The 15,521-nt window shown below is 34.2% G+C and overlaps 1 protein-coding gene across 3 annotated transcripts in view; it reads right to left on the bottom strand.

Moving 5' to 3' along the window:
• Nucleotides 1-15,521, bottom strand: part of AGTPBP1 (ATP/GTP binding carboxypeptidase 1) — a gene marked incomplete at both ends in the record, with an annotated part of 140,949 nt that overhangs the window by 58,177 nt on the left and 67,251 nt on the right. For all 3 annotated transcript variants that reach the window (XM_079705796.1, XM_079705797.1, XM_079705798.1), the window contains 3 exons: nt 6,651-6,799; nt 6,885-6,971; nt 8,074-8,157. In XM_079705796.1, coding sequence (XP_079561922.1) covers nt 6,651-6,799; nt 6,885-6,971; nt 8,074-8,157 — 320 coding nt within the window. The remainder of the gene's footprint in view (nt 1-6,650; nt 6,800-6,884; nt 6,972-8,073; nt 8,158-15,521) is intronic.

Below are 15,521 nucleotides of genomic sequence, written 5' to 3'. Positions count from 1 at the left end.
TACAAGCTAATATCACTGATGAACATAGACTCAATAATCCTCAACAAAATATTAGCAAACTGAATCCAACAATATGTTAAAAGGAGACCGTACACCATTATCAAGCGGAATTTATTGCAGGGATGCAAGGATGGTTCAATATCCACAAATCAATCAACGTGATACACCACGATGACAAATTGAAGAATAAAAACAATATGATCATCTCAAAAGATGCAGAAAAAGCTTTTGACAAATTTCAACATCCACTTATGATAAAATCTCTATAGGAAGTGGGTACAGAGGGAACATACCTCAACATAATAAAGGCCATATATTATTAGCCCACAGCTAACATCATACTCAATGATGAAAAGCTGAAAGCATTTCCTCTAAGATCAGAAACAAGACAAGGATGCCCACTCTCCTCACTTTTATTCAATATAGTATTAGAAGTCCTAGCCACAGCTTTCAGATAACAAAGAGTAATAAAAGGAATCCAAATTGGAAAACAGAAAGTAAAAATGTCATTGTTTGCAGATGACATGACATTATACATAGAAAATCCTAAAGATGCCACCAAAAAATGACTAGAGCTCTTCAATGAATTCAGTAAAGTTGCAGGATTCAAAATTAATATATAGAAGTCTGTTGCATTTCTATACACTAACAACGAACTATCAGAAAGAGAAATTAAGGAAACAATTCCATGTACCAATGCATCAAAAAAGAATAAAATACCTAGGAATAAACCTACCTAAGGAGGTAAAAGACCTGTACTCGAAAAACAAAAGGACACTGATGAAACTGAAGAAGACACAGATGGAGAGACACATCATGTTCATGGATTGGAAGAATCAGTATTGTTAAAATAACCATACTACCCAAGGCAATCTACAGATTTAATGCAATCCCTATCAAAATACCAATGGCACTGCTCACAGAACTAGGACAAATAAATTTAAAATTTGTATGGAAACATAAAAGATGCTGAATAGCCAAAACAATCTTGAAAGAGAAGAACAGAGCTGGAGGTACCACGCTCCCTGACTTCACACTACACTACAAAGCTTCAGTAATCAAAACAGTATGGTACTAGCACAAACATGGATACACAGATCAATGGAACAGACCAGGAGCCCCGAAATAAGCATGCACCCCAATGTTCATATTATTTACAATAGCCAAGATATGGAAGCAACTTAACTGCCCATGAACAGAAGAATGGATAAAGAAGATGTGGTGTACACACACACACACACACACACACATACACACAAATGGAATACTACTCAGCCATAAGAAAGAATAAAATTTGCCATTTACAACAACATGGATGGACTAAGAGGGTATTATGCTCAGTGAAATAAGCCAGACAGAGAAAGACAAATACTGTATTTTATCATGTATATGTGGAATATAAAAAATAAAACAAACTAGTGAACATAAAAAGAAACAGAATCACAGATACTGTGAATAAACAAACTAGGTTACCAGTGTGGAGAGGGGAGGTGGGAGGGGCAAGATAGGGGCAGGGGATTAAGAGGTACAAAGTACTATGTATAAAACAATTAAGCGTCAAGGATATTGTACAACACAGGGAATAGAGCCAATATTTTTAATAACTATAAATGGATTATAATTTATAAAAATTTTGAATCACTATGTTGTACACCTAAAATTAATATAATATTGTAAATCAACTATACCTCAATTTAAAAAAAACCCTAAATGCTTGATCATCAAACAAAAATAAACTTAAATAAATTTAAGCAAATAAACTAGAAGTTAGAAAGAGAAAAAATATCAACCTGCAGGGAGGACAAGGGAGAAATTAATAAATTAAAAAAGAACTTTTAAAGGAAATAATGAATAAAACTAAGAACCAGGTTTTTAAAATAGTAAAATAAAACAAATTATGTTTTACACACACACACACAAAAAGGAAAGCAAACAAGGGGACATGCAAGTACACATACTACAGATATTGCATACAACTCTCTGCTAGTGAATTCTGAAAATCTAAATATTACCTGTGTAAGAAAAAATAAATCATCAAGACTGCCTCAGTAAAAACTAGAAAACTAGACTATATGGAGTCACATAAAACTGAAGAAGTTATCCAGATGCTCCCTCTCCCCCACAAAAAGGGGCACAGAATCAGACTACTTTAGAGGTGCATTATTTCCAAGTTTCATGAAAACATATAAATGCTATTTAAACTGCTCCAGAACACTGGGTAGGGAAATAAAAGCTGTTCATTTAAGTGTTCAATGTTAGCATTAGCCTGCTTCCAAAACTATAAAAAGATAGTCCTCCAGTCAGGAAATTGTTTTGTCTAACTTATGACCAATGATGTAAAAACCTTTAAACAAAATACTAACAAATGCAAAATATTTGTATTAAAGATTAACTCACAGGGCAAAACAGACTAATTTCTGAAGCTCAAGGATGGTTTACTATTAGAAACATTATTAAATAATTATAATACAGCATATTAACAGCTCACAGCATTATATGGTCACACTGATAAATGCAAAAAGTGAAATAAAATATTTCTGATTTTTAAAAATTCGGTAAAAATAGCAATTATTTAGTATAAGAAAGAATATGTAGCCCAAAACGAGCTGACATACATAACATAAATACTAGCAGGATTTTCCTGGCGGTCCAGCAGGTTAAGACTTCACGCTCCCAATGCAGGAGGCGCGGGTGCAATCCCTGGTCGGGGAACTAAGATCCCGCATGCCACGGGGCACCACCACACACACAAAAAATACACACACACACACACACACACACACACACACACACAGCACTCACATTAAATTCAAAATTAAACAAGGATGCCCAAAGTCTCCTTTTAGTTTAAACAATCTCAAAGTTCCAGCCAAGCAATGAAACATATACGATATAACTAGGGATAAGGAGAAATTATAGGGACCTACCAAGAAAATTCAAAATATCAACTGAGAAACTGTGAGAACTAATAAGAAACTAAGGAGTCTGATTTTCAAGTAAACATATAAAAATCCTTAGCTTTCTTAATTATAAATAATAACAAGCTTGAAAATAGGGAGAAGTACGCTTTCACAACAGAAAAGAGAAATACATAAAATACTTAAGAATGAAGGTATACTTAAGAAATATATGGAACTTACAAAAAGAAAACTAAAAAATTTAGGTGAGAACATAAAAAACTTGAGTAAACAAATACACCATGTTCCTAAGTGGCAAGATCAAATACAATATAAGAAATCCAATTTCTCCCACATTATTCTATAAGTTTAATGCAATGGAAATTTGGGGCACTTGATAAAATTACTCAGAATGATATTCAGAATAAACTATTCAGGAAAAATAAAGTTAGAAAAAGTTGTTAAACTGTTTTTGAAAAAGACTACAGGATGTTAAACTATATTATAGTCAAAATAATTTAAAAAACAAAATGGTTCTAGAGCAACAATGATGTTACACAAGACTGAAAGGTCAGAATAATTAAAATCAAGTGGTGCTAGAGCAACACACAGCCCCCAAACAAATGCTAGTATATTGTGAAGGCCACAGCTTGCGAGAGTTGTGGTGTTTCAAACCAAAAGGGATACACAGTATGACTAACAGGTCAGAATAATTCCACCCAAATTCAGAAAGTCAGAAATTATGAATAAGCAATAGTGGGATACCTTAAACCAGTTTCTAATCTGTTTTTTTTTTCTAAACTGACCGTTTTCTATAACAATTATAACAGGGGAACAATGTACAATGTCTTCTGGGTCATGTTCCCTATCCTGTTTTTACTAGTGGGTCAGGAATACAGTTGCAAATGAGTTACAAGTGTAAACGTCTGACAACTCAATGAATTCATCAACAATAGCTTAAAACTCTTTTGAGAAAGAATTAGTTCAGCTAAAGCTGCTTAACTACAAACGATAGGATTACCTTAGATCCCAATTCACAGAATATACCAAAATAAATCCTGCATGGATGAAGTTAAATATAAACACTAAAATCATACTATCAAATGCTCTTCAAAGAATCTGAACTAATTCAACACTCCCACCAACACTGTAAGGACCCATTTTCCCTAGTCTTCACCAACATAAGTTCATTTCCTTTGAGAAATTCTACTTGGAGGAATATATGGCAAAGCAATAATCAGAAACATACACACAAAAAAATAATTAAGGATATCTATTGCAACACAGCTCCTAATTTTGAAATGTTGAAAAAGACAAATTCTCATCAATCTGTTATCATTTAAATAATTATTGTACATTACTCAACAGAATACTATACAAACATTAGTAATGACGTTGCTGAAAATATGTAATGGCATGGTGAAATGTTTTTACAATATATTGTGTAGTTTAAAAATATAGTTTACAAATGAGTTTTCATATTGTGATCCCAAATCTATAAAAGGGTAAAATTTAATTTTAAAATTATGTGAGTGTGAATAACTTTAAGGATGGCTAACAAAACGCTAAACAGTGGATTTTTTTCTTCTCTTTCCTTCTTAGAGATTGTTCTCTAAAGTGTATTTCCTAAAAAAAAATAAAAAATAAAAAGAAAATCACTACTTCAAAAATAAAATAAAATAAAATAAAATGTATTTCCTTTACCAAATTCCCTAATTTGGATAGTGAATCCCATAAGATCCACTGTGCCTAATCAGAAAAAAAAAAAAAAAAAAAAACCACATTTACAACTGGCAGACAAAGAAATTCCACTTCTGTGAATGTGTAACAAAATTATTATACACACAAATATTTAGTACAATGTTTATCTCAGTAGTATTTAAAATAGAAAATAATTAGAAACAACTTAAATTATAATAGGTTCACTAAACATTGTAATCATTTCATGATATAAGTCAAACCACAATGCTGTACACTTTAAAATTATACAGTGCTGTAGGGTCAGTTATATCTCAATAAAACTGGAAGGAAAAAAAAAACAAGTCCAACAAAAGAATGTTTGGATAAATGAGTTAGAGAACTTCCATAGGATGTCCATTAAACTCTGCTTCAGATGGATATTTAATAACCAGAAAAATACTGACAATATAAATATAATGGTTGGTTAAAATATAGACTATGAAACTGCATGGGTTGTGAGCATTATTTTTTTAAATAAATACATAACTATATGTATGGAAAAATCACATACTGCATTATTTTAAAAGCTGGAAAGAAACAACAAACATTAAAATATGTTTCTCGGGCTTCCCTGGTGGCGCAGTGGTTAAGAATCTGCCTGCCAGTGCAGGGGACATGGGTTCCAGCCCTGATCCAGGAAGATCCCACATGCCGCGGAGCAGCTAAGCCTGTGTCACAACTACTGAGCCTGCACTCTAGAGCCCACATGCCACAACTAATGAAGCCCGCGCGCCTAGAGCCCGTGCTCTGCAGCAAGAGAAGTCACCGCAATAAGAAGCCCGTGCACCACAACGAAGAGTAGCCCCTGCTCACCGCAACAAGACCCAATGCAGCCATAAATAAATAAATAAATAAATAAAATTTATAAAAAATAAACAAATAAAATAAGTTTCTCTGGATGACATACTGTTGATGGTTTTAATTTCCTTAACAACACTGTGTTTTCCAAATTCTCCACAAAGTGGGTTTGGAAAGGATGATATACATACAAAAATACCCAAAGGGCAGGAGAAACTTAAAAACTAAAGCAGCCATCTGTCTCATTGTTTTGATTTAGTTTTCCAGAATTTTATTCATTTTAAATTTAAAATGACACTAAAGGAAAAAATTATCACACAGAAGTATAGTTTTTTTTTAATAGAGAAGCACTGCTCCAAAATGTGTGCTTTTAAGTGTAAAAATTAAAATATTTTAATGAAGCTTAAAGTAGTAAGTACTATTTTATAAAAGTGAATAAATAAATACAGTTAGTAAAAATGCCATCTACCTATAGCACTAGTATTTAAAACCCTGGCTTTGGTATTCCAGTACAGCTATGTAAGATGTAACCATGAGAAGAAATCTGGTGAAGAGAACATGGAACCTTTCTGCAACTTCTACAATACTGTAACTTTTTATGAATCTATTCAAAATAAACAGTTAAAAAGAGACTGCTTTATGTAATCCTCTTCTGGATGAACAGACTTTATTAAAAACTTGATTTTAAGCAGCATACATAATAAATCTTTATAGTTGTATTCAATTTGGATGAAATCAACTCACTTATTACATTTTTGTTTGTTTGTTTGTTTTGTTTTTTGGGTTTTTTTTTTGCGGTATGCAGGCCTCTCACTGTTGTGGCCACTCCCGTTGCGGAGCACAGGCTCCGGACGCGCAGGCTCAGTGGCCATGGCTCACGGGCCCAGCCGCTCCGCGGCATGTGGGATCTTCCTGGACTGGGGCACGAACCCGTGTCCCCTGCATCGGCAGGCGGACTCTCAACCACTGCGCCACCAGGGAAGCCCCACTTATTACATTTTAAAGGGCTTGCTTTTATAAGGGTAACTCTTTTCACCAACAAAGCAAAGCTTAGTTTATGTCAAATCTTGCATAAATATCTGAATTTTGAAAACTAGAAAAAACAAAAGAACACTGAAACTTTTAAAAAACATTAGTAATTTTTAAAAAACTTCTATCCTACAGTTACAATGCCTGCATGCCCTCTAAATTGGGAAAGAAAACTTTCTGTCTTACCATAATTAAATTGACTGTTGGACTTTTCACAGTTAATGATGTTGAACCTATAAGCAATGCTTGGTCGCATTCCACTGACTTCAAAGTAAAACCACTGATGATAATGATTACTATTTATATCTGAGTTCAGAATAAGGTCATATTCATTTCTGAAAACAGAAAATAAACAAATTTGATGAAAATTAGGAAAATAATCTGTGCACATACAAAATGGGAAAATTTTTAATGACTTACTTTCTAATTTGAATTACTTTGCGCAGATTCCCAGATTCAAATTTGGAGTTAAACTTCAAAATATCTCCTTCTTCTGGAATGGTATAACTAAATGAAATTTTAAAGTAAGAATAATAAGATACATTGCATTTAAACAAGTGAGAAAAAAATAAAACTACACTACAGATTAAAAACACACCATTATTGCTGCATCACCCTCCTCATTATTTTTAAACCAAAGAACAAAACCAACACAAGCAAAATACAAACTTCAGCTAATATTTATAGACAAAACAATTATAAGTACGAGTAGAGATTTGTTCCCACATTTATAGTCAGTGTTAATCACAAAAACTTTAGAAATAACTAAGAAGTTATGAATAAGGTAGATTTGTTTTTCATTTTTGAGAATATTATTTCAAATTCAGTCATTAGCTCTGACATTAACTTTACCCTAACTCTCTAACAAAAATCTTTTTTAAATGTTTTATTTCTTCCAAATGAGACTACTGAAATATGAAACTGCCCCAAAATATTAGAATGTTGAGGGAGAGGAAAAACCCACGTGCAGGCTGATTAAATTTCTTATTTGATAAATAGTAGTCACCTTCATCATTTTTTATTTTCACTTATTTATTTATATTTAAACCATAAAATACAATGGTACCAGTGATAATCCTAAATTGGAAGTGACGTTAAAACATCAAGGATCACAAACAAATGGCTTCAAAGGTCAGGCAAGTAACTTAAAGGACTGAAGCAGATTGTAAGCAGTAAGAGACAAAAGAGAGAAGTGGGGACTGTGGAGAGTTAGGAAGCATATGTTCCTTCTAAAGGGGATGGTAATTTGTTGCCCTAAGGAAGGCTCAGTATTACAGGACAAAATTGCAGCATTCATGTGATATCTCCACTCTCTTAAGTGGAGGTATTTTCAGTTTTTAAAAATAAAGCATCAGTTTGTGACCTTTCCCTTATGAAACCCATTAAAAGCCCACCTAAGATCAAATAAAAGCTTTCGATATATTCAATTTAAGTAAATAAACATGACTTACATTACCATTACATCTCTGCTAAAAGATCAAAACGTAGTGAGGGTTAACTAACTAGGTGGAAGTTAACTATATTTTTTTGTCTTTTAAAAGAACACTGAAATTTTACAGTAGGAATAAAACCAATAAAAGTAAAACAAACAAACAAAAAGCATACTTACTTTGGGTTATCTAAGTCATATACCACTCGATCTATTATATCACTCTGATGTATTAGCCTCTCAATATCTTGGGCAATTTTTGTCCTGAAATCATAAAAAAGAAATTTGACCAAAATTCATTATTATCTCCCAAGTAAGTTTTGGATAAAAAAGCATAAAATGATTTAAAAAATTTCTTAAAGTAAAAATGATCAGTCCTCTACATATTTTGTGTACAAAAAAAAATCAATTCATAACAAGACAAAAGCCAGTATTTTAAAAGTCTGAGTTACAGAAAATAACTAGCTACAAGGCCAATAGTTTTTGGCAAAAAAAATCTTGAATGTCTATTATGCTTTTCTACATAGAAATTCTTAATCTAGCAGTTACGCATAATTTATTAATTTTTATTTTACAAAAAATAACTCATCACTCACAAAGCAGTATATCAAGAAATAAACCCAGTATCAAAGGATTATGATGTAAATCCTTGATTTAGAGTCAATGTCGTAACTTGCAAAAGTCAAATTCTTTCTAAAGAAACAAACTTTTAAAAAGCTATTAATTATAATAATAACAAATCCAAAATTTATATCAACCAGATCTCCAACAATGAAAGAGATGGCACTTACATACATACTATACCAAAAATTACAAGTGTTCAAGTATGGTGAATGACTAAATACATCCATTTGTCAAAATAATCTATTAAATCTTAAGGTTGATATCTACCACAAATGTGCAAAAAATTAATACATACAAAAGTCTGGGGCTTTACTTAAGGAAAATGGTATTAAAAGGCTGATATAATAGCTCAGTTCTACAGCAATGTTCTGTAATGTAAAACAAGGTAAAAAAGCTCGACACCTACAGGGCCAGCAGGTGATGTACCTGAGGAGACCTGTGGAAAACTGGGGAACGCAGGCTCTGTCTAAAAACAACTGAATGTTGCCAGGTAGGAAACAGAGGTTAAGGATGTCATACCAATTTTCCGAGAAACAGCAGAAACTTGGATCTCTATGTGGAATCTCTCAAATGTTAACTGTTGGCATTCAGTTAAAAAACAAAAACAAAAACCTCTGCAAGTGAAGCTAAAATCACAAGCAAGTTGAATACGGCCTACAGGCTACTGGTTTTCAACCTCTGACACTGCATTTTAGGAGATATAACTCCCCATTTATATTAAATTTAGATTAGACCTAAAACTAATACCTGAGGGAAATCTTGCCCTGCCCTCAGACCTCATTAATAAAGAGGACAATTAGCCTTTTATTCATACATTTGTGTTAAGCAGCACAGCTTTCATAAAAGATATCAATCCTTCGTTACTTTACCTCAGCTGCCTATTAAAATATATGGCTCTCTAGTCAAAACAAAACAATAAGTATTTTCTAGGTACCCTTGGGGACTATAACCTCAAACTTATTGACATTCATCATCAAAGGCTTGGCTCAGAAGAAAATAATTTGTGTTGGCTCAGAAGAAAATAATTTGTGTAAGGCAGTCTGAAAAATTTACAGCCCATTCAGTCTAGTAAATACTCAAAAGTTCACATGATATGTGGCCAACACCAAAATTGTACTTTTGTTAGGTTTCAACCAATACAGAACAACATTATGAGAAACAATTTAGTACACCTCATTGCTATATTTACTCAACCATCAGGATATTATGGGATATGTTGTTCGTTACATAAGTGTTCTCTGAGGACCCGTAGAAGATATTCTTCATGAGTATGGTATAACCACATATATATGATCACTATGTATGAATGCCTAACAGGACAGGCTCATGACGTAGACCAGGCTGACTCTTGGCTCTGTCATTTGCTAGCAATGTTACCTTGGATAAGTTCCTCAAGAATCCTAAGTTTCAGCATAGTCTTCCATAAAACAGGAGAAATAATAGCAATTTCCTCATAGAGCTGTTATACCATTAAATGACATAATTTATAAGCATATACACACTGCATACAAAGTGCTTTTTACTTATTTCTGTGTCTGGCCCATAAAAACCACCCAATATAAAAATTTTTTGCTAGTGTTGCTCCTACTAATACTTCTATTATCTCCATTCCAGAAGTACATGAACCATTCTAAATGTGATATAAAGAAATCCAAGGTTTTGCTTTCCTTATTTTGCTTTTGCCACAATTCCTTCACCTATGTTTTTAATTTTAAATTTCTCAACAGGTAATATATTGACCTGGTAAAAAAATCAAATATTACATAAAAGTATAAAATGAAGACTCTCACTTTCAACACAACCCACACTGTTCACTTATCCAGTTAACTACTTTTATTACTCTCCTTCCACAGCACCTTGATTATTTTATTTAATAATACATCTTGTAGCTCTTTCTATCAGTGTACAGAGATCTTTTTGTTTTTTAATCATTGCAAAGTATTCATAGAATGGATACACCATAATTTATTTAACTAGTCTCTGATCGATGGGCATTTGAGTTGCTTCCAATCTCAAAACAATGCTACAATGAAAAACTTTGAACCTAGATGTGCAAATTACATGCATATATGTACATATATATCATATATATATATCATAAATTTTCAGATGTGGGATTAATGTGTCAAAGGAATTTAATTTTGATAAACTCTGTCAGACTGCCCTCCACAAGAGGTATTATCAATTGAAAATCCCACTATCAATGTATGTGAGAGCCTGTTTCTCCACAGCCTCATCAATAGAATATACTGTCAAGCTTCCACATTTTAGCCAATTTTTGATATGTGGGAAATGATATCTCAGTACATTTTAATTTGCATGGTGGGACGGGGGGAGGGAGGTCCACGAGAGAGGGGATATATATGTACATAGAGCTGATTCACTTCGTTGTACAGCAGAAACTAACATAACATTGTAAAGCAACTATACTCCAGTTAAAAAAAAAATGTCTCTTACTTTGAAAAATGCTGAACATATTTCTGAGGTTAAGAGTCACCATGTTTCTTTGCCATTTTTTTCATTTTATTTTGCTGAAAGTATTTTCGTAAAATACCTTAAATGCTTTTTTAAAACAAGGTAACATGAATTATATTTTATAATAAAGTATCTATTATTATAAAATACAGCTAGGCAATTTTTCTAAAACATACAGAAAAACAATGTGAAGAAAATCAAAATGCTAATTTTATGTAATATGAATACAAGGAAAATACACCAAAAAATGCCAAGCACACTTTAAACTGAGATGCTTCATTTTAATTTTTGATCCAACTTAAACCAAAAATATGGATTTCAAGTAATCATCATTATGTATTTACAATAATTTTTTTTTAAATGTCAGTGCATTATCCACATTGAGATATGAATCTTATAATGGATTTTTCCCCTTCCAAATGAGGTGAAGAGATTTTTAATGAAATTTTATTCATTTATTGTACTTTCTTTTAAAAAGATCAGTGATTACATACAAGAAAGATTATTATAAAGTAGACATTCAAAATGACAAAAAGATATTTTCACTGAATAATTTTTAGGAATCTAATGCTTTCTTTTCTGAAAATGATAAAATAGTAAATCCTCATTAATTCTGACATCAGTCATTTACAATGTTACTGCACTCAGATAGGGACTGAGCTAAAAGTTGACACTTACAAAATGTTTATCATTTGCTGAAAAAATAAGTTTCAGAAGATGAGGCAAATAAGATAAACAAACTAGAATCAATATCCTCAATGTATTTCAAAAAAAAAAGGAAGCACTTCTGAGTATTTTAGTAATACCTATTACCTGGCCCATATTTGATATTTTATTACAAATACAGAACCATAAAGCCTTCAGACTACCTAGCTACAGGGGTCAGCAAACTTTTCCTATATAGGGTCAGACAGTAAATAGTTTAGGCTTTGCAAGGCACATGGTCTCTCACTACTATTTAACCTTGTCACTGTGGTGAAAAAACAGCCATAGATGGTACATAAACAAATAGGACTGGCTGTGTTCCAATAAAACTTTATTTATGGACACAAATATGAATTTCATATAATTTTAATGTGTTACAAAATATTATTTTTCTTTGGATTTTTTTGAGCCATTTAAACATATAAAAACCATTCTTCGCTGGTGGGCTGAACATAAATAGGCAGTAAGCTGTATTTGACTTGTGGGCCATAGTTTGCTATCCCTGGTCTAGATGAATTATCAAACTTTCTTGATCATGACCTTCAAGAAATACATTAAAAAAATCACAGCCCTACATACACACACATGCACGCAAGCGTACACACACATACACACACACAGCTGAAACAAAAAGTTTATAAAACAATATCTGGCTGCACTAGATGTGACACACTGTTATTTTCTCTTTCAATACTGGCTACTAATGGACATCAACCCACAGTTTCAAAAACAGTGATCTGCTTTTAGTTAAGAAAATTGGTATCTGGAGAAATAAAGTTATTTGCTCAAATGTACACACACAAAGTCAGTGGGAGAGCCCAGTCTAGAATCCATGTGCTTCGACTTGCTTTTCAGAGTATCCTGACCTGCCAAAACGCCTCACCATGCCACATGGCCTCCGCACTCTCAAATCAAGTCCAATTGTCCAAGTATTGCCGCTACAGGCATTTGTTCTTCCAGTCTCAAATTAATGTCACCTGAAGGAACAAATAATTCTGAAGTTTTCTACCCGTTATTCAAAAATGATGGGAGAAAAGCAGCTTTGACACATTGCATCTCTCTGCATCGGGATGACACTGCCCACCACAAATTCCACATAAATACTTGACAAATATTTGCAGAGTACATAAGATAAGGAGAAAAAGAGTAACAACCCTCAAATATGAGAGTACTGCTGCCTAGTATGTATTGATAATTCAGAAACATTTTAAGTATATATTTTTTGCATTAGTTATATCTAAAGCAATTAACATTACTGGGGAAAGTCCTACACATCTAAATAAACAGAATCATAATGTTTGGTTTCATTGACATAGAGTTATATTCCTGCGTCACATCAAATATCTGACACCCATGGAAATTTTGACAAATGATATGAAAATGGAAATTATGACAAATAAGATGAAAGGTGTTCTTTGCAACACTCACAGTCACACAAAATATATAATGATGCAGCAAAAAAGACTAGCAAAGGTTAGATTACTTCATAATTTCTGACTTATTTCTGTTGCAACAAATCAGAAGGCAAAAGAATATTTTTATCAAGGTGATGAAAATCAGTGGGGTAAGAAATCTTTGAAACTTCCAGGAGAAATGGATTATCTAACCCTCCAAGCTGTTTTAGGGTCCTACTTTTCTCATTGTAAAATTTCCAGAGTGGATGCAGGAAACCAGGTTGTAAATCATTGGGTTTTCTGTATTTTCATTTCCTTGAGCTCCATCTCCTATGCACTTTAACTTGCACCAACACACCCACCTTTAAAACACATATCCCAACTCTGAGTGACCTTTTTATCATTTATCATGCTGTTTAGTTTCAAAATTATATTTTAAAGCTTTGGTTTGAATAACATAACAAACTCGGTGGTACATTACCCTGTGTAGAGAGGCAATAGAAAAAGTCAATTACTTCAGGAAAAAAAATCTGAAGGTGGACTAATATACTCAAGAGGTCGAACTTCTAATCTGTTGATTAGATGTGTAAAGCAATTGCAATGTCTGTGTTTCAGGAAAGAGGTGAAAGAATTCACCATAAATGTGAAGAAAGAGGGGAGGACTGAGAAGAGCCACAGTAATTCCAGTCGGTATAAACTTCTCCTCTACCAGGAAAGGCACAGTCCTGGGGAGACAGCAAGTAGACTATGGGACTGTGGGTGGAATAATCTTCTCTTAAAGACCCAGCCAGGCAATGACAAAGCCCAACACTAGAAACAGCTGCTCAAAGAGGACAAGAGGCCACCAGAGTTGAGGGTGTAGCTCCCCACCGGCAGCACAGACATTTTGAAAACCCACAGAGTAGGTATAACAACTATTCGTGGCCATGATACATTTATTTGCAGTACAGCTACACTTAATTAAAACAAGTTTCTTTACTTATCAATATCAATAAATGTATCAACTGAAAAGGTGATCTAATGTTAATCAGAAGCTCTGCTTAGCAGGAATTTATGTCTTTTATTAGCAAAAATGGGTAAAATACTTAAATAAGAGTCTTGACTGAGAAAAGCTTTCATAACAAAGTCCATGAGGGGAAATAAGAAGGAACCTTGGTAGTTAAATTAAGGCTGAGAATCAGAGACCTATATAATAGTTATAGCCCAATTCCACAATCTTCCTTCCTTCTAATCTTACTTCAGATATTATAGGCTAATAAGGAAAATTAAAACTTTCAGACTGAGGCAATTTAATGAGGAAACTTGCTCTCAGCATTTAAAGAACACTTAAAGTTCAGGAAGTGCCTTCTGTAGCCAAGATGACATCTTTGACTTTCAGGAGATAGAGAGGCTAAGTGGTGATGCTGAAAAGGAGAAAAATCTAGCTGCTGACTGATTCTGACTCATGCCAGGCATGTCAGTTCAGGTCCTTCAAAAAGCAAATGCCAGACACAATCACAATCTCTTGCAGCCAACTGTGCAAGAGATCTATTAGGGGAAACACATGTGAAAAACAAAGGGGAGAGGGAGCAGTAGTTAGGCGTGAAAGGCCTTCAGGTCTGTCCAAAAAGCAGATTTTATCTCTGGGAAGAGAGAGAACACTGAGTAGGAGAGCCTCACACTGCAGTGCAGATCTGCAAAAGTCTCAGCCATGCCAACAAGAAGCCACAGAGCAAAGACTGCCTATGATCAGATCCCCGCATTGGTCAGGAATGGCTCAGCTCTAGTACCACCACCATGGTCAGCCAATGGCTGAAGCAATGCAAAGAGGACATGGTCTCAGCAATAATACTGCAAGGGATCTCCAAAATACAGTGGCTGAAGGCTGGGGGCAACTACAAGCCTCACAGCAGGTTCTCTCAGGAAGGCAGAGATGAGAAACTCATTGCCATGGCTGCCACAGCCCACCCTTGTGCTGCATGGATCCACTTCTCCACCCATCTTTGGAGAGCAGATGCTCCACAGTTCCTGTGGGCCTCTACTAAGGAGACACTTAGAAGAAAAACATGAGCAGGACAAACGCTGTCCCCATGCATCACTGCAATTATTCTCAGGGCTGTAACTCATCTCCATCCTCCGATATCTATCAAAATTCCCCTCTGCCTCACCTATAACACCTCTGCAGGTCTTGGTAGCTGATGTGATTAAGTGACCCAAACATTCCTTAGATGTCTGAGACCCTGGCAATCATATCATCCTCATTCCAGGGTGGCCGTCATGTGTCCACTCACACTTAAAGTTAGTGGATCACTTGAGTGCCACCCATAGTCAACCTGTTGCCATTGTGTAGAAGCAATCCTACCTCCTTTAGCTGATCTGGGTCCTGTCTGCTGGTCCTAGACACAAGAGACTAAAGTAAATCATTGGCAACCACAGCTTGCAGTCAAACTG

The sequence above is a fragment of the Hyperoodon ampullatus genome (genome assembly GCF_949752795.1).
Source record: "Hyperoodon ampullatus genome assembly, chromosome: 6".
Classification (NCBI taxonomy): Eukaryota; Metazoa; Chordata; class Mammalia; order Artiodactyla; family Ziphiidae; genus Hyperoodon; species Hyperoodon ampullatus.
The sequence above is the reverse complement of the archived record's forward strand: the minus strand, read 5'-3'. Positions and strand labels throughout refer to the sequence as shown.